Genomic DNA, 27513 nt, shown 5'->3' with positions numbered 1-27513 from the left:
GGGTGACATCTGTTCACCAGGAGCTGCCTCTCCAAAATCTCCCAATGGAGGACTGCTAAGACCCCACCCATCCCCATGCTTCCATTCTACCCTCCATCCTTGCATCCTTCTAACAGCCTCTCCTAGGGAACACAATCTTTCATCCCTCTTCATTCATCAACCTCCCACACCCATCCACTCAAAGCACCTACCAAAAGATGATAGAAGGGAAGCAGAAAGCAAGTCAGAATCCTTGGAAGACCAAGAAAACATTGAAGCAGAAGCAGAAGCAAAAGCAAAAGCAAAAAAAAAAAAGGTGAAAGATGACAGCTAGGATGACTAAATATCCTAGTCTTCCCAGGACTGGGTGATTTCCCAGAATATAGGACTTTCCGTGCTAAGACCAGGATAGTCCCAGACAAACCAGGATCATTGATCATCCTGTACAGTCCACCTACTAGGACATGAGGAGATGGGGAAGGAGCAGAGAATCTTTGGGGCTCTGCTTACCTCTGGGGGATTCTGCCTTGGGGGCTGGGTAGGCACTGGTTGTTCCCTACTGGTTCTCACAGGCCCACGCTCTGATGACAGACAGCTCCCTGCTGGAGGCCAGGCCTGTGGAGGATGAAGCAACTTACCAGTGAGCAAGAAACTTCCATCTTCTCTCTTGTACTGACCTGGAATACCCCTTCCTACCTCTGCCAGTTCAAATCATCCATTCCTCAAGATGGGCTCCAACCTGAAATGACAGCTCCTTCCTCTTGTTGTTGCAGCAGTAATTGACTGCACTGGCTGGTGACCTATCTTCTGTTGTACTATGTAAATCTTGGTTTTTTTCAGCTAACATTCTCATATGTATATATGAAGCTTAATTACACAATCAGATTGAAATCTTCCTGAAGACAGGGATAGCAACTGTAGACTTTGCCTAACACAGGGGAGGCCTGTGCTTTATTTTCTAAGAATACAGACCCCTTAGGCTCTTGTCTGGGCAAGGAATCCTTGACGTGGATCCCGAAGGGCCAAACACTTACCTCTGAGGAGATTTTCTTGGGCAGTGGGGCTGACACCACCGGCTCTTCCATAGTGGCCACTGGTGGCTGAGCCTCATGGCTCATCTTTACCAAGGCCTTTCTCTCCTGTTGCTGCCTGGCTTTCTGTTGTGCCTTCTCCTCTTCCTCCTGCTTCCTCTTTTCCTCAGCCATGGATTCAAATTTTGCCTTCAGCCCACGGGCGCCACTGGAAGCTGCAGACACAGGCAAGAAAAATTAGGGTTGTCTTGGGTTGGAGGTAGGGGAGTGGCACTGGAATGAAGAAGAGGAACCAGTTAAATATCCAAAGAAGAGCAGGTAGAGAGGGGACTCATGGAAAGGGAGGTAAAGAGGTATCAATGAAGGAACAAGGGGGTTATAGGAGGATAAGGTAACCCTGATGCCTAGATTTCCATACAGCCAGGCCAGTGATCTCAGACTCTTGCCCTTTTTAAATCATAAGGCTTGTTCTCCTAACCTGCATCTTCTCTGTCCACATTTCTTAAAGCTGTATGCCCTCTGGCCACCATCTACCCTCTATCCCCCATCCAAAGCTCCTTTCCTTATGTGTTCTTCCCAAATGGCTCCCTCCCTTCCTCCCTCTGTTCTCTGCATACAGTTTCTTCACCAGTGTCACTCAGATATCCACTTAACCTAATTTTTTCTAGGAGAGCGAATCTGGGAATATGAGGGTAGGGGTCAAGTCTACCTCAGCTAATCTAGGTAGGTAAAGGCTTGGAATAGGTAGTCTAAGAAGAAAAAAGAATGAGAAGGGAGAAGAGGTTGAAGAGCACAGAGAAAGGGAATTAAAACTTACCAGCCTCTATGGGTGTTGTCTTCTTATAAGCTGTGGTTGGGGCCTCCATTTCATTGAAACCAACAGCGCTCTGCAGGTAAGAGAACAGTATAGGTAGTGGTGGGGACAGGGAAGGGAGTGGTAATAATCCAGAAGGCAGTAGTCGTGATTGGGTCACTATAGGAGGTCTCCCTAACCTTTTGATGCTTATAGTTAGACAGGGTATTCAAATAGTGTTGTTTTGTGGCAGAGAGAGGGGTAAAGAAGTTCTAGACTGGTGGGATTAGCTCTCCTTTTAAAAAGCTCAGTGTTCCTGGAATCTCACATCTCTAAGTCCAGTTGCCTGGAATGCAGGAGGGTCTCAGGCCAGTACATGAAGAGGTGTAGGGGACGACTGAATGGAGTGGGAAGAAATTATTGATTGAGTTAATCAATGCCAAGCAATCAATGAAATTTCGAATATCTTTTCCTGGAGTTTTTCTGTTTCTCTGTCTCTCTGCCTCCCTCCACTCTCCTTAGTTAAAGCTCAGGCTTCTGGGACTTCCCTGGTGGTCCATTGGGTCAGACTCCATGCTCCCAGTGCAGCGGGCCAAGGTTCGATCCCTGGTTGGGGAACTAGATCCTGCACGCATGCCGCAACTAAGAGTCCACGTGCCACAACTAAGACCCGGCACAGCCAAAATAAATAAATATTAAAAAAAAAATCTCAGGCTTCAGAAGACATGCCCTTTAGATGCTGAGGGCAGTCAATGGGGAGAGCAGGACACCAGGAGGACAGTGCAGGGCACCTAGCTTTGCCCATCCTTTTTCCAGCTTTGCCTCTCACTCTTCTCCATGTACTTCAGGGAACCATTCTCAAGACACTAGTGTTCTGGTGCTTTACCTTATCCACTCGGTCCTTTTGGATGCCATACTGACCACCAAAGCCCTTGGCATAATCTGCAGGATAGAAAGGTCTGAGAGTCATAAGAGGAGTTAAAATGCTAGAAATGTATGGGAAGAGGGAGTGGGAGCAGTGAGAAGGAAGACCAGAAGACAGGAATGAGGAAAAGAGAAAGATCAATGAGAAAGTGTGAAAATCAGATGATAGAGAGGCATGGGTGGGAAAAGATGAAAAAGGATGGGGAGAAAAACACTTGAGAGAGAATGGAGGGATGAGAGATGGGAAGAGAGAAACAAAAAGAAAGAAGTGACAGAAAAGGGGAAAATATACGGGAAGAAACAGGAAAAATTGAAGAGCGCCCCCCAGCCATCCCCTATGTGTCCCAGGGAAGAAGGCTTTCTCTCTGTGAAGCAGAGGGGCCTCTAAGACTCACAGCCAAATCACCCTCTTGTCATCACCCGGCCTGTCTATCTTCATCCCTTTCTCAGTGATCCCTTTTCTTTGGTCATCCTCCTCTGTCCTGCTCCTTAGCTTGCTGTTTTCCCCTCCACCCCTGTTGGTCTCCTCCCAGCTACCCCTATATACGTACACTTACTCTTCATCCCACCACTTCCTGCATACCTGCCCCTCATATTCTGGGTCCTCCATGTCAGCCTTCAGGGACAGAAGGAGGGCTCCATGTACCCTGTGACCTCCCTCCTCTCCAATCCCAACTTACCTCTTTGGGATTCGTGTTTCTCTGTCTCTCCCTTGTAGTCATATCCCAGAGCTGCCTTGTCCCGTTTGTCCTCCTCTATCCCATAACGGCCACCGAAGCCATGAGAGTAATCTATGGTGGAAGGAGCAGTCATGAGAGCTCACTCTCAGCCCACGGGGAAGTGCTGTGGAAGAGAAGAGTCAGGAGGGATGGGTGCAGGGTGATAGGGGCCCAGGAAGAGAGCGGGGCTTGAATACTGGGAAATGAAAGAGAAATGTTATTCTAAGCAACTTCTATAAGCTTTAAACAATGTTCACTCTTTTCCTCTCCTCCCTTACTTCCATTTCAAGATGAGAAGATCATTTGAATTTTCTCCCTTCTTCAAGGAAGGAGAAAGTATAGAGAGTATAGAGGAGAGACTTCCAGAAAAAAAGAGAGATGCATATGAAATATATGCCTTTCCCTAATCTTATATAAACACTTAGCAATGTCAGAAAAATAGAGCAATCTCTCTTTTTTTTCTTTTTTAAATAGTGAATCTCAAAAGAAAAGAAGAAAAAAATTCCCGGCTCCAGAAACAAACAGGTGAATCAAAACAGCTGACATGATGGTAATTATGAGCTGATATAGAAAACCCAACCTGTTTTAAGTCCCAAATTTAGTGCCTAGGGATTAGGATCTAGGGTCTGGGGTTCTACTTCCTATAAGAACAGGTGGCTGGAGAGCAGGTTCTGCCCACTCCTATAAAAGAATTCTAGAAAAAGCCTACTTACCTGTCCAGGGAAATAGTGATAGGAACTGTAGGGTTCTTTTTAGCATTTAGAGAAGGAAGTTTTACCTATGAGACTTGGAAACTCCAAGCCTACACCTGAAGGTGTGGGATACAAATATCCAGTTTCATGCTACTTATATCATACAGAAATTCTAAGCTGAGAAATTAATTGAATACTGATGTAGGAAAATATATACCGCAGAAACAGTAAGCATCAGAAGGATGGCATGAATATGAGACAAAATGGACCCCAAGACAAAATGCATTATAAAAGGTAAGAGAGACATAACTCAATAATAAGAGTGCAACTTGTCATTCATCAGGAATATATATGCTGGTATAAACCTATTATCAGAATCAAAACTCATGAAGCAAAGCGGAAAGCAAAATAGACAAATCTATGATCATAGTTGAAAATTTTAACACTCTTTTCTCATTATTAGTAGAAAATTTCGACAAAAAGAATCTAAAATTATAGAAGGCCCAAATAACATTATCAAGACCTAAGTGACATTTACAGAATATTGCACCCCCAAACTGCATAATACACATTTTTTTCCATGCACATATAACATTCACCAAGATAGACCACATGCTTGTCCTTATAAAAAGTTTCAATACATTTCAAAAGATTGGAACATGAGATAACATATCCTCTGATCACAATAGAATTAAATTAGAAGTTAATAACAATAAAATTAGAAAATTTCCCCACTACCTAGAAAATAAGCAACACACTTCTAAATAACTCATGGGTCAGAGAAGAAATGAAAGGGAAAATTAGACAATGTTTTGAACTGAATGAAAATTAAAATATGCATGACTGTGGAATGTAGCAAAAACAGTGTTTAGAGGGAAATATATAGTTTTAAAAGCCCATACAGTAAACAAAGGTTTAAAATCAATTATCTAAGTTTTTACCTTAAGAAGCTACAGAAAGAACAAACTAAACCCACATTAAAATGAAAGGAAAAATAATGAAGATAAGAGCAGAATTCAATAAAATTTTAAAAACAAGTAAATAATAGAGAAAATGAGCAAAGCCAAAAGATACTTCTTTGAAATTAATAAAAAATAATACTGATGAATCTCTAGCAAAAATAATTAAAAAGAGAAAAAACACAAATTAACAATATCAGAAGTAAAAGTGAACATATCACTATAGATCTTACAGAGGTTAAAAAGAAAATAAGGGAATACTATAAATGAAGTTATGCCAATATATTTGAAAATATAGATAAAAATGGAAACATTCCTTGAAAAGCACACTATACCATAACTTAAGAAAGACTGAATAGACCTGTATCTATTTAAGAAATTGAATTCATAATAGAAAACAAAAATCATAAAGAAAACATGGTCTATTACTATTAAAACCCCTAGAACTCAGACAGAAATAAAGGCATAGTTTCTCTGATGGGAAACTTCTCAACCCAGGGCACATAAAACTCTCATAAAACAAATATCCCTTTCCCCCCACTGAAATAAATTTGCAAACAAAAATTACAAACCATCAAAAAAATAAATAACCATGAGGGAAAACAGATTAACTGAACAGAAGAATTAGCACCCTCAAGAACTGCAAATAATATAACAATGTGAAAGAAATTATAAAATGAATACTTTAAAAATAATTAAAGAGTTAAAGAAGGGTGAAAAACATAAGGAAAGCAATAGGGCATTATGGAAAAGGAATCAGCAGATTTTCTATAGAATCAAAGGGAACTTGCACAAATGAAAATACATGAAATAAAGTTAAAAATTTAGTGGACAACTTAAATGATAATTAAATACAGCTGAAGGGAGAGTTACAGAACTTAACAAAGATCCAAGGGAATTACCCAGAATACAACACAGGGAGATGAAGAGATGGAGATAGACAAGAGAAATTAAGAGACATCAAGAACACAACTTATCAAAATTTTTGGATGCAGTGAAAGCAGTGCATAAGGAAAAGCAATGCATATATTAGAAAAGAAAAAAGACCTAAAATCAACAATTTAAGTGTCCACCTTAGGAAACTGGAAAAAGAAGAACAAATTAAATACAAAGTAAGCAGAAAAAATAAATAAGAATTGGAGCAAAAAAATCAATGGAATTAAAAACAAGAAGCCTATAGAGAAAATCAAGGAAACCTAAAGCTGGTTCTTTGAAAAGATCAATAAAATAGATAAGCCTCTAGTCAGACTAACAAAGAAAAAAAGAGAGAACATAAATTACTATAATATCAGAAATGAAAGAGGCTACATTACAACAGATTCCAAGGAAATTAAAAGGTAATAAAATAATACTATGAACAACTTTATTCCCATAAATTTGATGACCAAGATGAAATGGACCAGTTCCTTGAAAAGACACAACTGCCAAAACTTACACAAAAAGAAACAGATGACCTGAAAGGCCTATATCTACTAAAGAAATTGAATCAATAATTAATAATCTTCCGAAACAGGAAGCACCAGGCCCACATGTGTTCACTGGTGAATTCCACCAAATATTTAAGGAAGAAATTATACCAGTCCTCTGCACACTCTTTCAGATGATAAAAGCACAGGGAATACTTCACAACTGTTCTATAAGGTCAGCATTACTCTAATACTCAGACCAGACAAAGACACTACAATAAAAGAAAACTAGAGACCAGTATTTCTCATGAACACAGATTCAAAAATCCTCAACAACATATTAACAAATCGAATCCAACAATGTATAAAAATAATTATCTACCATGACCAAGTGGGATTCATCCTAAGTATGCAATGATGGCTCAACATTTGAAAATAAATTAGCATAATCCATCACATCAACAAGAAAAAAAGAAAAATCACATGATCATATCAATAGATGCAGAAAAAGCATTTGACAAAATCCAACACAATTCACAATAAAAATTCTCAGTAAACTAGAAATAGAGGGGAAATTTCTCAACTTGATAAAGACTATCCACAAAAACTCTACAGCTAGTATCATACTTAATGGTGATAAACTTAAAGCCTTCCCACTAAGATCAGGTACAAGGCAACTATGGCCTGTCTCATCACTCCTTTTCAACATTGTACTTGAAGTCTTTGCTAATGCAATAATGCAAGAAAAAAAGTATGTAGACTAGAAAAGAAGATACACAACTGTCTTTGTTCACAGATGACATGACTGTCTATGTAGAAAATCCAAAAGAATTGACAAATTCTTGAAACTAATAAGCAATTATGGCAAGGTTGCAGGATACAAGGTTAATATACAACAGTCAATTGCTTTCCTATATACAAGCAACAAATAAGTGGATTTTGAAATTAAAAATACAGTATCATTTACATTACTACCGCAACAAAGAAATGCTTAGGTATAAACTTAAAATATGTATAAGATCTATATGAGGAAAACTATAAAATTCTGATGAACAAAATCAAAGAAAACTAAGTAAATGGAGAGATATTCCATGTTCATAGATAGGAAGTCTCAATGTTGTCAAGATGTCAGTTCTTCCCAACTTGGTCCATAAACTCAGTGCAACCCCAATCAAAACCCCAGCAAGTTATTTTTTGGATCAACAGTTTCTAAAGTTTATATGAAGAAGCAAAAGACCCAGAATAGCCAACACAATATTGAAGGAGAACAAAGTTAGAAGACTGACACTACCAGACTTTAAGACTCATTATGAAGCTAAAGTAATGAAGACAGTGTGGTAGAGGTGAAAAAATAGACAAATAAATCAGGGGAACAGAACAGAGAGCCCAGAAATAGACCTCCATAATTATAGTTAACTGATGCTTGCCAAAGGAGCAAAGGTAACACGATGAAGACAAGATAGTCTTTTCAACAAATGGTGCTGGAACAAGTGGACACCCACAGATTAAAAAAACAATGAATCTAGACACATGCATTACAAAAATTCTCTTTTCACAAAAATTAAATCAAAATGGATCATAGACCTAAATGTAAAATGCAAAACTATAAAACTCCTAGAAGATAATATAGGAGAAAACCTAGATGACCTTAGGTATGGTGATGCCTTTTTAGATACAACACCAAAGACACAACACATGACAGAAATAATTGATAAGCTGGATTTCACTAAAATTTTAAAAACTTTTGCTCTGTGAAAGACAATGTTAAGCAAATGAGAAGACAAGCCTTACACTGGGAGAAAATCTTTGCAAAAGACACATGTCATAAAGGACTGTTACCCTAAATATACAAAGAATTCTTAAAACTCAACAATAACAAAACAAGCAACCCAACTTTTTAAATAGGTCAAATATATTAATAGATGCCTTGCCAAAGAAGATACACAGATAGCAAATAAGCATATGAAAAGATGCTCTACATCATATATCATCAGGGAAATGCAAATTAAAACAATAATATAACACTACACACCAATTAGAATGGCCAAAATCCAGACTACTCACAACACCAAATGCTGGTGAGGATGTGGAGCAACAGGAACTGTCATACATTGTTGGTGGGAATGCAAAATGGTGCAGCCACTTTGAGTGACAGTTTGGCAGTTTCTTACAAAACTTAACATACTCTTACCATAGGATCCAGCAATTGCACTCCTTAGTATTTACCCAAAGGAGCTGAAAATGTAGGTCCACACAAAAACCTGCACACAGATGTTTATAGCAGCTTTATTCATAATCGCCCAAACTTGGAGGCAACCACTATGTTCTTCAGTAGGTGAGCGGATAAATAAACTGGGGTACATCAAGACAAAGGAATAATATTCAGCAAAAAAAAAAATGAGTTATCAAGCTACGAAAAGACATGGAGGAAACTTAAATGCATATTACTAAATGAAAGAAGCCAATCTGGAAAGGCTACATGGTATATGATTCCAACCATAAAATATTCTGTAAAAGGCAAAACTATAGAGACAAAAAAAAATCAGTGGTTGCTGAGGGATGAGGGAGATGAATAGGCAGAGCACGGAGGATTTTTAGGACACTGAAAATATTTTGTATGACAGTATAATGATGGATATATGTCAGTATACTTTTGTCCAAACCCATAGAAAGCACAACACCAAGAGCGAACCCTAAAGTAAACTATGGACTTTGGCTGACTTTGATGTGTTAGTGTAGAATCATCCTTGGTAAGAAAAAAAAAAAGAAAGAAAAAAAAATACACACACACACACCATTCTGGTCAGTGATGTTGATAATGGGGGAGGCTATGCATGTATGGGTGCAGGACTGTAACTTCCTCTCAATTTTGTCCTAAATCTAAAAAGTTCTGAAAACATAAAGTCTTTTTTAAAAGAGAGAGAGAGATGGAGAATTAAAAGTTCTAATATACATCTGAGTTCCAGAAGAAAGAATAAAAGAGAAGAGAGGAGAGACACTACCTAAAGAGAAAATGCCCGAGAACTTTTCATGTTGAAAGTTAATTCTCAGGTTGAAGAGGAGCAATAAGTCTCATGTAGAATAATAAAAATAGCTCAATACCTAGATATAGCCTGATGATATTTCAGAACATCAGAAACAAAAAGAAAAATTTTCATGAGACAAAACAAAAACAGAGAGACAAGACATGTTACGTACAAAGGAATGATGATCAGACTAACCCAAGAGAAATGCCATAGATGATGGAATAATATCTTCACCACGATGAAGGGAAAATAACAATGAAGAATGGAGCAAAATAAATTTTTTTTTCAGACAAAGCCTGGGAGTTCTCTCATAGACTCTCACTGAAAGAATTATCAAAGGATATACTCTAGCAAGAAGGAATAGAAGAAGTAAGGAGGAAACAATGAAATATTATAAACAATGATGAGCTAGTAAACTGGTAAATATGTTGGTCAATTTAAATAAGCCTTCACCTAGTAATAATAATGATTAATTTTTGTGGGGTTTAAAAACAAACACATGTAATCGATATACTAAACAATTGTTCAGTTGGTACAAAGGCTGTAGAACGTAGAAGAAATGTAATTAAATTATTCTTCATTTCCTGTGTTACTCAGGAAGAAATAGTGATTAATTTAAAACTTAAGCCACAGATGCACATTAAAACTTAGGAATAACTTCCTAAAATAAAGGAGTATAATATCCTATTTTTGATCCATTAGAGGGGAAATGGGACTAAAGAAAACTTGACCAAGCTCATAGAAAGCAATATAGGAGAAAAAAAGAAGGAAGTACATGCTTGGATTTAAAAATAAAATAAAATAGCAGGGAACTGGGCCATGGAACTAAAGGGAGTTGACGATGGCTGTTGGTAGTTGAAGTCTGGGTAGTCAGGTTGCTAAGGCTGAAATGCAGGGTCCTTGCCTTTCTGAGATGCGTGTTTTTCCACTTCTCCTTTGTAATCAAAGCCAACAGCTGACTACAGAGAAAAGGAGAGAGAATTGATTAGAGTCAGAGATGAACATTTTCTCCCGCTCTCACTTACCCTTACACCTATAGCTCAGCCCAGGGGTTAGTTATGGGGCTCAGAGCTGAGTATGGGGGTTCAATGTAGAAACAGACAGTACCCTGACAGGCTGGTGTAAAGGCAGTGTGCTACAAACCAATGACCATGGGCCCTGGACACAGATAGCTCTAGATCCAAACCCCAACCCCACCTTTCCTATTTGTAGTTGTGTAACTTTAGGTATGTCCTTTAATATTACTAAGGCTCAGCCTCTTTTTTTAGTTTTGTTTTTCTTTTGGCCATACGGAGGCATGTGGGATCTTAGTTTCCTGACCAGGGATGGAACCCGTGCCCCCCTGCAGTGGAAGTGCAGAGTCTTAACCACTGGACTGCCAGGGAAGTCCCCCTTGGGCCCTTTAAATATGAAATGAAAATAGGTATACCTGCCTTATTAACCTCAACTGTAAAATGATTCCAACTTATTTGGGATATTGTGAGGACTAAATGGGGCAAGATACATAAAGTGTGGGCACTCAGTAAATTAGTGTTTTTCTTCCTAAGTCTCATGAAACTAAAATGAGATAATAGCTAGAAAACTGCCTTTTAAACTATAAAGCAGCACTGTGCACATGTAAGAGATATCATCCTATACTGACTGATTATACTGTGCCTCTTCTCTTTCCTTACACAACAGTGGAAACGCAGAGATGTAGATTTTGGTGGGATGAGAGGCAACCAGGAGAATCTGGATCCTAGCTGCTTTGGGACAGGATATATTGGTAAATATCTAACCTAGCTATGTCCCCATATGGCTCAGTAATAGGTCCCTAAGCAAGTCTAGACTTTGCATTTTAAAAGTTATTAGTATGGGACTTCCCTGGTGGTGCAGTGGTTAAGAATCCGCCTGCCAATGCGGGGGACACAGGTTTGAGCCCTGGTCCGGGAAGATCCCACATGCTGCGGAGCAACTAAGCCCGTGGGACACAACTACTGAGCCTGTGCTCTAGGGCCCAAGAACCACAACTACTGAGCCCTCGTGCCACAGCTACTGAAGACCACACGCCTAGAGGCCATGCTCTGCAACAAGAGAAGCCACTGCATGAGAAGCCCACGCACCACAACAAAGAGTAGGCCCCGCTCGCCACAACTAGAGAAAGCCCGTGGGCAGCAATGAAGACCCAATGCAGCCAAAAATAAATAAGTAAAATAAATAAATTTATTTTAAAAAAAGTTATTAGTATGTATTGTTTCTTGATTTACAAGACACATTGATTGTTAAGGTGATTCGGTTTGTGGCTGGTGAGGCAGGAATTGAAAGAAAGAACAGTGAAAGATTAGGCAAAGGCAGTAGGGGAGCCACGAAGGAAGAGAAACTGCACCCTGATTAGAGACCATTACGTGCTCCATATTCCATTACTGCTTTTAAAAATTATCCTCTGTGCTTTTACTTTACCTTACAGTATGCTTTGAACTTTTCTGGGTTTTTTTACCCCTACAATTCAAATAACACTCTAACACTTAGCTTTAAGGATTCAGGCCTACTTATTAACAGCTGCAGGTTAAACAAACAAACAAACAAACAAAATCTCAGCTAGCTGTGAAGGAAATGTCCCCTCTGTGTGCTGCTGCAGGGCAGAGACACTACTCTGCCCCATAAAGAATGAGCTCAAAGAATCTGATCTACTAAGGTGTGAAAATGAGAACATGAATGAGTTATCAATCGTACTCTCCGGACCACTCTATCGTCTGTAATCATGCTGTCCTTTTTCTCTTTCTCTCTTTAAAACTATCACTACTTTTTGTACAAAGGAGTCTTTAAAACACCTGGACTTCAAGGAGTTAGTACTAAGTCCTGTGAAAAGTAACCTTCACCTTCTAAAAACATTGTAACCTTAATTAGTTGTTTTACTTGATTATTTACTACCATTGTAATAATATTTCAGCTGATATGTCTGTTTTCCTGAAAGGCATAAATATTTATAAGGCTCTCATATTAGACCAAAGGAGGAACTTTGGAATTTCCTCTTCTCCCTTCATGCGTACAGGTATGATAAAACCAATGGCTTAACATAGCACAGGGAGATCAGCTCGGTGCTTTGTGACCACCTAGAGGGGTGGGATAGGGAGCGTGGGAGGGAGACGCAAGAGGGAGGGGATATGGGGATATATGGTATAGCTGATTCACTTTGTTATACAGCAGAAACTAACACACCACCGTAAAGCAATTATACCCCAATAAAGATGTTTAAAAAATAAACAAATAAATAAAATAAAATGCAGGGGGAAAACAATAAAACAATGGCTTAGGGATTCCTTATTCAGAGTTTGGGAGTCTTTGTCTCTTTTAAATTAACACCTTTCAGGTCAGCATGTGGCCTCCAACAGCGGCACCAAAGAACTTGCTGAAGGGGGTGTGGGAGCCATCCTCATGACGGACCCTCCGTGAGGCCACTGCCCCATCTTTCCACAGGAGAAGCACAGACCTACATTCAAGGTGATTGTTGGTAAGTTCCACATGATCTGAGTTGGGTGGCACAGGGAGAGAGTTGTCACTTACCTTGTCTGCCCTGTCCTTCTCCACTCCGTATTTGCCCCCAAAGCCTCTGGCAGCATCAGTCTGGGAAGAGTGCTTCTCCACCTCAGCAACATACTCATGGCCCACAGCACTCTGAAAAAAATCAAGATCGGAATGAGTGAGAAGATAAAAATGACCATGAAAAAATAAAATGATCAGAGATAGGATGGGATGTAAGAATACAAGAAATTCCACTCTAGGTCACACAGATAATCTCTGACGGAGTGCCAAGGAACGTGTGATGGGAGAGCAAGATGACTTTTTCTGGAACCTTGCACATCCTGACTCTTCTTTAATACCACTAGGAACCCATCATTTAGGAAACTCCCATAGGATGGGTTGGGAACCAGAAGGATAGAGACTACATAGACAGGGAAGTGTTTAAACCACTGCTTAAAAAGAGGGTGAAACACGGGATTTGTGCATCAAAATAGAAATGAGGGTAGTTACTGGGGAGACACCTAAGGGGACTGACTAGATGCCATAGCCTGGATTGAATATTTAACACAGCCAGGTGCTTTTGTTCTGGACCTTTGTTCCTACACAACCATCAAAGTTCAGAAGTGCAGCCTGGGCCCTAATATTAACAGTGATTGACTCTTTATACCAAAGGGGGCTGGTAGACAACACCGTGAGTAGTCCAAGATGGCATATAATTTAACTGTTTTTTATTCCCCTCCACTTTTTTCTCCATCTACCATTTTCTACTTGGTTTTGAAAGGTATGTCTCTTTTAATATTTGGATATGGATGCTTTAATAATCTTGGAATTGAATAATACTTCAAACCAAATAGTGATACCTTGCAGAGTCTCAACTAAGAAGAAATTAGAAAGTTTCTTCTTCCTCCTGAATTTCCAATTCCATGCTGGGATAAATATTAATACAGAGATGGATGTGAAACACTGCCCTATATGAGTTCCTGGGAGCTCATTTTGCAGTGTTTTTGGGTCTGTGTAGGTCAACTTTGTTTGCTGAATTCAGGAATGAATGACTGCTTATCTATTTTACTCTTTCCTAGGAATTCTGTGGGAGAATACAATGCCTACTTTGCACTTTACACAATGACAGAAGGGTGAACTAACAGCTTTCATTAAATTGCTTTTTCTCCTTGGAGATTAACTCTTTTTTCTTATAGGAATATATCTCTATCTTTTTTTAAAATTTATTTATTTTTTATTTATTTATTTTTGGCTGCATTGGGTCTTCGTTGCTGCGTTCCGGCTTTCTCTAGTTGCGTCAAACGGGGGCTACTCTTTGTTGTGGTGTGCCAGCTTCTCATTGCAGTGGCTTCTCTTGTTGCAGAGCATGGGCTCTAGGTGCGTGGGCTTCAGTAGTTGTGGCACATGGGCTCAGTAGTTGTGGCTCTTGGGCTCAAGAGTGCAGGCTCAGTAGTTGTGGCCCATGGGCTTAGTTGCTCCGCAGCATGTGGGATCTTCCCCGACCAGGATCAAACCTGTGTCCCCTGCATTGGCAGGCGGATTCTTAACCACTGCACCACTAGGGAAGTCCTATATCTTTATCTTTGAGGTTAGGAAACTCAATGGAAAAATACAATTCAACATACAGGCTTTCTTTTTATCATACTTTCATAGTATCTAATGGATAAAGGAAAAATAATAATATATTTGAGGACATCTAATAGATAAATTCACATAAATATTTTTCACGTCTATGTGCAAATCATATTAAGTGATGTATAAAATATGTACAAAAAGAACACTAAATATACAGTAAAGAAACCAGTAAGAGACACATCCATTTAAAAGCAGTAAGTGATTTTAAAACATATTTTCCCCTTCTCTATGTGTGTCTCCTTAGTCTAGGAGTTACAGTGTGGCTGGGTCTACATACACTAGGCCAGCCCTTCTAAATTCTTGGCTCCCATTTTCCGTCATCTATATTTTATGTGTTGAAATCAGGGGGCAAATGACACAAATAATATGTGGACATTCTCTTTTAAAACCCAAATGAATATTTTACTTTTGAATAAGTTTTAAACCATAAAACCAACAAACGAATCAATTCACTTATTTATTTTTTTAAAGCAAATATCCCCCTTTCAACTCACCTTGTCCATTCGGTCTCTTTCCACCCCAAACCGACCTCCGTAGCCGTGGGATGCTTTGGGCCCTGATTCCATCTCCTTCTTCTTGAGAACATCATGCTCCTCTGACACTTTGTTCCTCAGCTGGTGAATGCTGGAAGTAACCACATCACAGAGACTCGTCTAGCACAGAGATGTCAACAAACCCTCCTTCACAGAAAAATTGAAATCTTGCAGCGTGTTCTGTTCATTTTTAGCAATAGCCCCCAAAGTGTACCTGTGCTGGGTCTGGGAGTAGGAGGTTAGTGTGGTCTGCATATACAGCCTGATATAAACTCTCCATAAGCCAATAGTATTTCTTCTAGTCTGTTATTTTGCTCACTAAATAACCTTCTGATATTTAGTCTCATGTTCCTAAATATTAGAGGACAGTGTTACCTATATTCTAGCAACCGAAAAGTTATTTTCCTCTCTGAATGGATTTATTGTTTAACAGTTCGGTACTCTACCTCAAGAAGCACAAAGATATTCATGCACCCTTTACCCACACATTCTAGTCCTAGAAGTCTACCCCAAGGAAATAGTTTTAAATATGGCAAAGTTTAATGTCTAATGATATTCACTGAAACATTGTATTTAATAGCAAGAACCAAGAAACAATTTATATGGAAAAAATGGGGAATAGTTAAGTAAATTGCAATATTACTTTTCAATGGCACATGAGGAAGTCATTAAAAACGATGATTACGAAAAATGCAGCATTGGGAAATTTATCTATACATTAAGTATTCTGTGTCTCTTCTTGTCAAAAATGAATGCCCTTCACACTGCCCATATATCTGCTAATTCCTGAGAGAACTAAAAACTAAAAAGGGCTCACTAATAAAATTCACTCTCATCACTAATTGTTGCAAAACTTTAAGGCTCAAATAACCTTGATTTGGGACACTTCTGTCCTTAAGAGAACATAACACCAAAAGGAGGCATTCTCTTTCTTACTTCACTTTCATCTCTACCATGTGGGTAGAGAATACCTCTCTGTATTTGTTTGGGCTGAGGATAAGAAGTGACAGCTCAGCACCAGCACCAACACCAGTACCAATAAGTGACCATCAGGACTGATACTTGGACACATATAAGGACCACTGGGGATTCTTAGAAATATTTGGGCAAGAGAACCCTAAATAAAAAATTTGACTTCCTGCAGCAAGAAATGGACGTTTAAGGAACTGAGATATAGTGATGTTCCTGGGACTGCGCTAGCTCAGAAAAACCAGATATATTGCTTACAGGTAGAATGGCCATCTCACATCAGAAAGTCTCCTCTTTCGTGGAAGAATAGATCCATCTTGTGGCCTTGTAGTATAAGCCCAACAGAGGTCTTTTTAAAAAGCCTTCTCAGCTTTAGTCAAAGTTAATTTTAGAAAACTGGCTTTGAGCCAGATGAAATTAAGCTAACAGCTGGAAGAACCCTCTGTTCCTGTGCCTGCTCTAAACCCTCTGGCAGCAGTGAAGGCAGAGATCCTGTGTTGCTATTTCAACAGCATCAACACTTTAGAACTGTCAGTGTCAGAAAAGTTATTGGTTCCAAGAACAGGTAAATGACCAATATTTCCCAACCAAAGTGTTCAGATGAAGAATGAAGAAAATGGGACTAAACATTACTTTCAAATGGGAAAAATTAGCAAAGTTTTAATAAATCCAATTACTGTTACATGGATCATAACTGTATTATAGTTGAAACAAGTTTTTAAAAGGGATTAGAAAATGAGATTCAGGAATATCCACCTAATAGATGACAATGAGGTTAGTCAGAGAATCATGACAATAGATAATATAATTTGAATGAAAATGTTGGGGCCAACAAAGACCAACTTCTTACCAAATTCATCAGAATATAGCTAAGGCACTATAAATGTGTTAGTTATATTATTCCTTTATTAAATAAATATTAAACTTTTTTGAGTGTGAGGCACCATTAGGCTCTGGCAATACAAAGATAATTAATGTATGAAAATAGTGATCAGGTGGAAATACAGAAAGGAAAAAAAAAATTGTAATTCAATGTCCTAATTGGCATACCTAAGAAACTTTTAACACATTAACTCTCAGATGTCTATTTTAAGGCTTAAAATACCTTGGAATTGATGAAGCAATACAGTTTATAGAAACCAAGTGACACCCAGGACCTCAAAGATGAGCTAAGAGAAGGAAGAGCTTTTTTTGTTTTTATTACAAAAGTAAAAACACAAAAGTGAGTGACAGACTGTAAGATTTTATTCACAAACAGTATGATCATAGTTGTAGAAAATCCTAAAGAATCTACATAAATGTGTTACTAGAACTATTAGGTATATTTAGCAAGGTCCCAGGAGACAAGATCACTATTAAAAGCAATTTTATTTCTACATACTAGTCACAGACATTTCTGAAAAAATTAAAGAAGACCTAAATAAATGGAGACATATCCCATGTTCATGGGTTGGAAAACTCAAGACTATTAAGATATGAGTTCTCTCTAAAATGATCTATAGATTCAGTGCAATCCCATTCAAAACACCAACAGGCATTTTTGCAGGAATTGACTAGCTAATTCTAAAATGTATGTCATACAGAGTGAAGTAAGTCAGAAAGAGAAAGACAAATACCGTATGCTAACACATATATATGGAATTTAAGAAAAAAAATGTTATGAAGAACCTAGGGGTAAGATAGGAATAAAGACACAGACCTACTAGAGAATGGACTTGAAGATATGGGGAGGGGGAAGGGTAAGCTGTAACAAAGCGAGAGAGAAGCATGGACATAGATACACTGCCAAACGTAAGGTAGATAGCTAGTGGGAAGCAGCCGCATAGCACAGGGAGATCAGCTCAGTGCTTTGTGATCGCCTGGAGGGGTGGGATAGCGAGGGTGGGAGAGAGGGAGACGCAAGAGGGAAGAGATATGGGAACATATGTATATGTATAACTGATTCACTTTGTTATAAAACAGAAACTAATGCACCATTGTAAAGCAATTATACTCCAATAAAGATGTTAAAAATAAAATAAAATAAAATGTATGTGGAAATGTAAAGTCCTAGGATGGTAAAAAGTGTTTTTTTTTTTTTTTCAAAGGAGAGCAAAGGAGAAGGACTACCTGATTTCATGACTGCAATAAAAAGTGCAGTACAATAAAGCTACAACAACCAGTGCAGTATAGTGTGGGTCAGAGCAGACATATAAATCAATAAAATAGTCTAGAAATAGACCCTCATGTATATGGTCAAAGATGCCAGGTAAGTCAGTGGGGAAAGATTAGTCTTTTAACGATGTTGGAATAATGAGATATCCTTATGGAAATAAAATGAACCTCAATCTTTACCTCACACTGTATGCAAAAGCAAATTTGAAATAGATCATAGACTTAAATGTAAAAGCTAAAACTATAAATCTTTTAGAACAAAACATAGGAAAAATCTTCACAGTTTGAGGTAGGCAAAAATTTCTTAGACACATAAAGCACTAACCATAAAAAATTTTGATAAATTAGACATCATCAGAATTAATATCTTCTGGTCTTCAATAGAAGCCATTAATAAAATGAAAAGGCAAGTTACAGTCTGGAAGAAAATATTTGTAAAACACATATGTCACGAAAGACTTTTATCCAGAATATATAAAGAACTCTTAAAACTCAATAAGAATACAAAGATCCCACTTTAAAAGTGAGGAAGAGATTTGAATAGACACTTCAGAATGAAGATAAATGAAGATACATGAATGGCACAAGAAAAGATGCTCAATAAAATTAGTCAGCAGAAAAATACAAATTGAAATCCCCACACACTTACAAAAATAGTTAAAATTAAAAATATTAACAATAACAAGTATAGACAAAGATGTGGAGCAATTGAAACCCATACATTATTTGTAGGAGTGAAAAAACGTTTCTTTCAGAAAACAGTTTACTGGTCTCTTAAAAAGTTAAAACACACTTTTTATATGATTCAGGAATTCTACTACATTTAGGTGTTTCCCAAGAGAAGTAAAAATATATGTTAACAAAAAGACTTGGATCAAAATGCTCATGACAGCTTTATTTGTAATAGTCCCAAATTGTCAACAACCCAAATGTCCATCAACAGGCTAATAAACCAAACTCTGGTATATCTGTACAATGCAAAATTACTTGACATTAAAAAGGAACAAAAGACTGATATACACAAGACCATGAATAGATCTCAAAAATATTATGCTTAGTGAAAGAAGACAGACACAAAAGAATACCTTCTATATTATTCCACGTACATGAAATTCTAGGATAGGCAAAACTAATCTGTAGTGACAAGAAGCAGATCAGTGTTTACATCCAGCCAGGGGTGGGGAGGGGTATATCGACTGTAAAGAGGCACATGGGGGCTTCTCTGGTGGTGCAGGGGACACGGGTTCGTGCCCCGGTCCGGGAAGATCCCACATACTGCGGAGCGGCTAGGCCCGTGAGCCATGGCCGCTGAGCCTGCACGTCTGGAGCCTGTGCTCCGCAACGGGAGAGGCCACAACAGTAAGAGGCCCGCGTACCGAACAAAAAAAAAAAAAAAAAAAAAAAAGAGGCACATGGGCACAAGTGAGCAAAAATGGGGAGAAGAAGATGGAGAAAATGCAAGAGCCCTTGAAAACCTGGCAGCTCCTGGAAGCACTAGGCTGCTTGGAGCTGCCTGGCCCAGGACTTCTCTACACAATAGATGAAGGATGGATAGGATCATTTGAACTATTCACCAAATTACCAAACCATTCCCCAAACTAAATATATTTTAGGCAGACTTAAAAAAGAAAGATCATGGTGTAGAGGATGGTAGTGAGATTAATGAGAACCACAATCACTTCCTTTTCCTGCTTTGAGTCATCTGAGCTCTGCAGCTACTGTTCTCCTGTTCAACTTCCCCTCCTTTCCAAGGACTTTAGTGATTCCCATCTGACGTTAAAGGTTTTCCTAGCCCACACTAGCCAGAAAGAATCCCAGAGTATTGGAGGCTTACTATTGGAAGGTCCTGTAGAGGTCTTTTTGATCCCAATGGCAAGACTGGGAATCAGAGAGGGAAGTGACCTGTCCAGGATCACCTGGTTAGTTACTAGCAGAGACTGAGCTTTTATACCTCAGTAGCCTGGGTAAACGGGAGGGGAGTGGGTTTTTGTGTAAATGTCTCCACCACTTATTCTATCAGATATAGATTCAGTTAGGCTAATAAGGAAACACCCAGGGTCACCACATTTTACAACTCTAGCGGTCACCAGTCAGAGTAATATATATACTGGACTGTGTAACACAACAGTCCAGGTAAACGCCACTTAGGAAGAATGAAGATCGCCATCTGTTTACATGTTTACTTTTAGGTTTTTAGGAAGAAAATCTGATTCAACTAATCTATATTAACAGGAAAGAGAAATAACATTATTGAGCTGCTAAGTGGTGCTAAGTACTGCACTAGATTTTGCTATATGCTAGTTCATTGAATTCTAACCACACACCTGCCAGGTAGCTATTATTATCCTCATTTGATAAATAAATAATCTGAGTTTCAGAGAGGCTATATGTCTAACTCACATTGCTATTAATGGTAAAGCTGTGAATTGAATCTGAATCTATCTGATATCCAAACTCCAGCTCTTTCCATAAGATCATGGCAGGGATTTAGGAGTCTTCTTTAAAATGTTCTACTCCTACTCTGCATAAGACAGGCACTGGGAGGGGAAAGGTACAAGGAGAGTTTGTATGCTTATCTTAACAGTTTTCAGGATACTAGGACTGAGCGGCCTTTTCTCAGAAAAGGAAAGACGTCTTACTTTGGGTAGGATTGATGAGCCTACAGAGGAGCATCAAAGAAGCTTCCTGCATGACCCAATTCCATGTTTTTGCTTTCCAACTGCTTCCAGAATTGCCTACTTTCTTTAAATATGATATTCATTACAGTTACTTGAAATAAATCATTTATGTCTGATTAAACAACACTGTGGAGTACTGAATATTATCAAATTGTATAAACATGTGCCAGGTTTTCATAGTGTGTTTCTTGTGCAATGTTATAATCCACTGACACTTTTTAAAATCTAGAAGAAAATGAGGTAAAAACACTGCTGTTTGTGGGGGAGGGGGGTTAAAATGGAGCTTAAAAAAGATTAATTTTGCCTATTTATTTACTTTTAAATTTTGCTCCTGTTATACTGTTTATTGCATCTATTGGACATTCTGACACTATCCAAAGCAAACAGCCCTGGTTAGATGATCCCGAATAATCCATGGATTATTAAAGAAGAGAGAATCTCTCAATCCTAATACACAACATATCCCAGAGAAACCCCTGGATTTGTCTGTGAGTAACTTCCTTCTCTGTTATGGTATCAGAGTTTATTGTTTGTTTTGCTTTTTTTTTCTGGTAAAATATTGGGTTATAATCTTTAAGATCCCAATACATCAACAGGTTTTCCAAGTGTCATATTTCTTCATATTAACATTCATGGCTTCCTACTTCTATTAAGTAGCCAAACACAAATTTTTATTTTAAAAGGCAATTAGACCAGGTATGGGACCTGATATTGTCCTTGTTTTACAGCATTTATTCTGAGTTCTTTATCTTGACATTTTACTGAATCCCCCTTGGCCCATCAGAAGTCACCCTACAATCCAGACACACATTTACATTTATGTGAATAGATAGATAGTAAATGATACAAGCTCAGCACTTCCCTCTCTGAATTCCTCATGCCTTACTGACGGAAGAGAAACAGTTATAATAATAGGCACAGTTGGGGAAATATCAGAGTGGTTAGAAATAAAAGACAGATAATAGGGTTGGGGGGATAAGAGGAGAGACATGAAACAAATACACAATGACACCCAAAGGGACACATGGGGACAGACTGAAGGAAAAGCAAAGACACACAGACAGGAATTTCCCTCTTTCCTTCCCTCCTCGCCTTCTCCTGAGTCTCCAAGGTTTCCTTGGGTTCTTCCCATACCTCTTTCCCTCCTCCCAGTCCTTTTGGTACCTACTTGATGTGCTCTGTGCGTCCAGACCCCTCAATGGTCTTGGCTCCCCACCGTTGTTCCTTCTCAGAGATGTCATTCTACAAAAGACAACACTCAGCAATAAGTGATGGCAAGAAATGTGCCAGGCTGCGAGAGGCCACACAGCTGACACACATAACCCCCACGTCCCCTGCATTAGCTGCTTCCGGCACTCAGGGACTTTACTCAGACTCCTCTCTGTGCTTATCCCACCCAGGCCCCCATGTTAAAATTAAGCTGGTGAGCTCTGAAACCTCCCTTTCTACTCTGCATCCCTCAAACTTTCTTCTTTAGGTCTCCTACAACTTCCGAATTCCCCCAAATTATACATGTTCAGCTCAAATCCTGGCTCACACGCCAAAGGACACCCAGTTAACCTGTTCCCTCAGCATAGCCTGCCATAGCCTGTCAATCACAATGTCAAACTCCTCCGCACCCGTCTCCTTCCATCCTCAGCACAGGCTATCATGCAGGCCCCACTCATGACAGCAAACTGTCCTGCCAGGCAGTCCCACCATGAGGGCTATCCCAGTCCCAGACTTTTTCTAAGCCCCCTCAAGGGTTACAGAGTGGCCCACACGCCTGCCCACTGCCCTTCATTGTCCAAGGAAAGCTATTTCCACACTCACCACAAAGTCAGGGTCTGTGTCCCAATCATCACCCTGGGTCTCCACGGAAACAGATACATCATGACCTACTACAGACTTCCACATCTGAGGGTGACAGAAAATGGGAATGATTAGGTGAAAAAATCAAGAAGAGGGAAAACAAGAACGCTGAAGTCAATGATATAGCAGCCAAAGTTTCATGCTATTTTTTTCTTAGAAGAAAATAGAATCTGAGGCAAAGCAGATGGAAGTTTTAGGAAAGCACTTTTTCTCAGTTAGAGGAAGGGGGATGTGGATTTATTTAAGACAAACTAATGTGGCCTGGGCTCATTAGTCTGGACTGAAGTCATCATGAATGTAGGTAATACTAAATAACCTGGGTGTCAAATGGCTGAGATCCTTCACTTGTGTCAAGAGGCCAGCCAGCTAGTGGCTTGAAGAGGTAATCAATGAGGATTGCTAGAACATCCCTGGAATTACAGCAACATTTCACTCAGGTATCTACATATAACTTCTTTCATAGTTCTTGAGATATATATTTGTCCAGCTCTTGATAATGTGAACATCTACACTCCTCTACAACCTGCTAAACGCCGTTGAGAATTTTTCCAACCTCCACTCAATACTGGCCACTGCACAGCTGTGTGTCAGTAGGGGCACTCAGCTGAAATTCCTCAACTGAACAATGCATGGGGAAGCATTATTTGCTGAGAATAATTCATTTATTGTTCAATTTTTAAAAACAGTTTAATTATACTTTGAAGGTAGATAACTGGTTCAAAAAAGAGCATGTAATAAGCCCCTTGTTTTGAACATTAAGAATTATTTGACTTTTATTAACTAAATAAATGTTAGAGAAATATTTAGGGAACACTGCTTTGAGGGGGTGCCAAATTGTTATTCCACTAGGGCATCCCCAGTGTTTCTGCTGGCCCTGCCAGTCCTGTGTGAGGAGCTGCACAGGTGCTCTGCATCTGTGGGATCCTGGATCTTGGTGTGGAGAGGAAACAACAGACAATGCCCATCTGTTCTGGTGCTGAGACTTCTTGACCCTGGTACCACTTGCTGGCTGGCAACTCCCTGCCCACCCTTCCCTGCTCAGACTCCTTCCCCACACTGTTTACTGTCTTTTAAACAAGCCCATCTTAAAACCACTCCAGTCTCTCCAGAGGTGCTCAGATTCTCCAATTCTCCTTTCCACTTGAAAACTCCATCCTTCTCCAGCTCTTTGAAAAACCCCTTGGAAACCAGTCCGAGGGAAATCTGGGGGTAGATTGGTTAACAAGATGCAAAGAGGACACTGGGGAAGTACGGACCGAGTCAGCTGCACTGTGCGATGAGTCACTGCCAAGAGCAGCTCTGCCTTCCCCTGTGGGGCAACAGTAATGCATGGTGGGGGGCACATTGATAAGACCTATGGTCCTGGCTCCTGGGCTGCTCTGCAACAAAAGTTCACACAGAAAACTGGAAAAGAGAAGTTTCTGAAATATTCATGAGCAATAAGGAAGCAGTGAGGACCGATAGTCCTGTCCTCTTTCTTGCTGTTCCTCCCAGGTCTCAGGTTGACTCTCCCATAAGCCTGCCATCCTCATGTATTTTTGAAACAGAGGGAAGGGTTTCTGACACAGAGACAATTTAGTATGCTTGAGCTACTGGCCGGAAATACGGAAGCCAAGAGGTACTATCTAGAGGTGGGAGACCAGAGAATAAGTCGGTGAGGCCTGGTGGCCAGGATATCAGGCACAATCGAGGGCCTCTTCTTAAGGCTGCCTGAGTAAAGTACACGGACAGAGAGTCAGATCATCCAGCTCTGTGGGAATATGGGTTAGGGAGTCAAAGTAGAGAGGGTATGTACTTATTTGCCAGGTACCAGGTTAGGCAATTTACAAATATTAACTTAAATAATTTGGTAAATCACTGAACTTCTCTGATACTGTTTCTCCCAAGGGAAAATAAATGGAGAGGTTAACCTCGCTAATTCATCAAGTCCCCTCCATTTCTGACATTCTGGGATCCTGTGACCCTACAATCAGAGAAACTAGCCCTAATCGAACCGCCACACCTTCATCTGGCACTTGGTTCTCAGCACTGGTGTACATTAGCTACCACTACTTCCTGATCTGTTGCAATGTCTCCTGTGGGTTTTGTCTCTCTGCTAGACCATAAGCTCTCCAGGGGCAGAGACTGTCTCATCTCCAGTGATCCTCCTCCCAGCTCAGTGCCTAGGACCATCGGGCCTTAGAGAGGATTGTAGATTGTGGGCAGAAACCAGGGGTCCTGGGTGGCTGCTGGATCGCGTTCCCTGGGCTCCAGCATCTCCCTTCTGCTTCCATCCCCAGATGCTTGTTATCCACAAGACCTCACACCCAGGCCGGCCTTCTGGCCATGAAAGGTTAGCAGCTTACTAGCAGGGACTTCACAGCTCAGCAAGGACGAAAAGTCAGGCAGAGTCCTCTCACTTCAACTCTTGTCCTATGCTCCCCAACTTTCCCACTGCCCGGAGTACCCACCTTTAACCGCACAAGCGTTTGCTCTAGGCTCTCGGCTCCTCAGGTAGACACTCGGCTCCTCTCTAGCTCCTGCCACTTCAGAGCAAGAAACTCTGAGCTGCTGCTTCAGTTCCGTATTCAGGTTTTCTGTCATTTCCTGCTACCCTGTCTTCACAGCTACTTCCTGAAGTTTGAGTCAGTTCCTTCTGCTGAGGCATTGAAATAAATAAGGATTAAATGCTCTGTGCTTACTTTTTTGCAAGGCTTTGAGGGTTCCAGAGGTCATAAAAAAGTGCTGCTCTTACTCTCAGAGTCTATAATCTGGTCAGGGGAGCAAAACGTTCAACTAGAAAGCACATAGAAGAATGCTGTACAACACTATTTGTGTCCCAAATAGGTGGGCAATTGTATCTGTTTATATTGAAGAAATTTAGAGAATTTGGTATGGGCTGAAGGAATCAAGAAAGGTTTAATGGAAAAGATGATTTTTATGTGGTTTTGAAAGATAAGATTTAAAAAGAAAGTCACTTCCACATTACGCACAGTACTAAAAACTGGGGTTTGCATACAGTAGATGTTCAAATAAACATTGATCAATCAAATGATGGAAGGGCATAACTCATAGGGGAAAGGCAAGACATGGAGGGAGGAAAGTTCAGAGATTGTTAAGGGGGCAGTGAGGAGTGTGAGCTAATTCAGAAAGATTTGGTCCCAGGTAGTAGGAAGAAGTCTGAAAAAGCTAAGTGGTACCAGATGATGAAAGGTCTTTGTGGTATTCTGTTATTACTGTTCTGTAAGATTTGCTGCCCCTCCCTTCCCTCTTGAAGTCAGACTTGCTCAGGTGACTTTGTTTTGACCAGTGAAATGTAAGAAGTGAAACATCAAGTGAGACTCGAAGTGAGACTTCAAGACCAGCTCAAGCTTTGCTATGCTCCTGTGTCCACTGCTTACCAAGTGTGAATGAAAAATATGTTGCCTATCATTATCAGTAAATAAAGGATGCTGCAGCTATCAAGCCACGGGTGATGCCTGAGGGGACTCAGGATGGGAAAGAACAGGACACTGGCCCTAGATAGCTAAGGTGCATATCAATGAGCCCAGACTCTTACCTCCTCCCATACACAGAAAATTAACTTGAGATATCTGTTTTTCTTTCATTAACAGTAATCTTTTGAAGTTCCGACTATCTGGTCTTTGCAAAAACTCCTATATATCCTGGCTCCTCCCTTACCTCTTCAGAGCAGTCCCTCAGAGCATCTGAGAGGCTGCATCCTGGGTTTAAGTCCTCAGTTTTGTCTGCCAAATAAAACATAATTCTCAACTTTTAGGTTGTGCATTTTTTTCGCAGTAGACACAAGGCAACCTGCAACTCTCCAGAGTGGCTCCTCTGGCAGCCTAGGTCCCTGAGTGAGAGGGTCCCCAACTAAGAATGACAATACAAGTAGAGCTCCATCCATTGTGTGAGGGACTTGGAGTCTTTGACTAAAAAATAATCCTAAAAACTAATTACTGTTTTAGCTACTGAGAATTTGGGGGTGTTTGTTACTGTATCTGACCAAGCCTCTCCTAATCTTGATTGACATGGAGTCCTGACCTCATTTGCTCAGTTGTGGGCTCCCCAATGGATTCAAACAGATAATGGATGAAATTTGTCCAAGATACAGAGGAGGGGATTTCTGCATTAGGAACGTAAGACTTTAGTCACTTCCAAATCTAAGGATTCTACGCCTAGCATGGAGATCAACTGATTATTTCTCCTACTTCATAACCTATTTATTATGGCAGCACCAAAATTATTTTAAGGAAGAGTAAATTTGTAGAAGGAAAAAAAATCTTTTAGAACATTTTGAGTCCTAATTTTGGGTCAAAAATAGAAATGATCAGACCAGATATTGTGACACACCATCCAGATACAGATGTTTAGAGAAATCATAGAATTTAATCATAGATGACAAGAAAGCCCATCTTGGATAACAAGACGTGATACATACATACAATCGAATACTACTCAGCCATAAAAAAGAATGAAGTAATGCCATTTGCAGCAACATGGATGGACATAGAGATTATCATACTAAGTGAAGTAAGTGAGAAAGAGAAAGCCAAATACCATATGATATCACTTATATGTGGAATCTAAAATATGACACAAATGAACTTATCTACGAAACAGAGACAGACTCACAGACATAAAGGCCAGACTTGTGGCTGCCAAGGGGGTGGGGGGGGAGAGG

General features: G+C 39.7%; 2 protein-coding genes across 4 annotated transcripts in view; one reads left to right on the top strand and one right to left on the bottom strand.

Moving 5' to 3' along the window:
* Window positions 1–12639, top strand: part of FBXO40 (F-box protein 40) — a 31433-nt gene extending 18794 nt beyond the window's left edge. The window contains exons 7-9 of one of the 3 annotated variants that reach the window (XR_009540752.1): window positions 3921–3971; window positions 4361–4432; window positions 11210–12639. The gene's annotated coding sequence lies outside the window, so the exon portion shown is untranslated. Of the gene's footprint in view, window positions 1–551; window positions 799–3920; window positions 3972–4360; window positions 4433–11209 lie in introns of all 3 variants that reach the window. The other 2 variants (XR_009540753.1, XR_009540751.1) reach the window with 2 other exon arrangements.
* HCLS1 (hematopoietic cell-specific Lyn substrate 1) overlaps window positions 1–25414 on the bottom strand; it is a 28841-nt gene extending 3427 nt beyond the window's left edge. The window contains exons 1-11 of the mRNA XM_060150510.1: window positions 25301–25414; window positions 22812–22895; window positions 22168–22241; window positions 15160–15289; window positions 13073–13183; window positions 10434–10488; window positions 3408–3518; window positions 2690–2745; window positions 1828–1897; window positions 1014–1225; window positions 490–594 (exon numbers count right to left, since the gene is read on the bottom strand). Of these exons, the coding sequence (XP_060006493.1) occupies window positions 490–594; window positions 1014–1225; window positions 1828–1897; window positions 2690–2745; window positions 3408–3518; window positions 10434–10488; window positions 13073–13183; window positions 15160–15289; window positions 22168–22241; window positions 22812–22895 (1008 nt within the window). The 5' untranslated portion in view covers window positions 25301–25414. The remainder of the gene's footprint in view (window positions 1–489; window positions 595–1013; window positions 1226–1827; window positions 1898–2689; window positions 2746–3407; window positions 3519–10433; window positions 10489–13072; window positions 13184–15159; window positions 15290–22167; window positions 22242–22811; window positions 22896–25300) is intronic.
* Window positions 25415–27513: the final 2099 nt, after the last annotated feature.

Source organism: Lagenorhynchus albirostris, chromosome 5 (genome assembly GCF_949774975.1).
Source record: "Lagenorhynchus albirostris chromosome 5, mLagAlb1.1, whole genome shotgun sequence".
NCBI classification, from domain to species: Eukaryota; Metazoa; Chordata; class Mammalia; order Artiodactyla; family Delphinidae; genus Lagenorhynchus; species Lagenorhynchus albirostris.
This window is presented reverse-complemented; position numbering and strand designations above follow the sequence as displayed.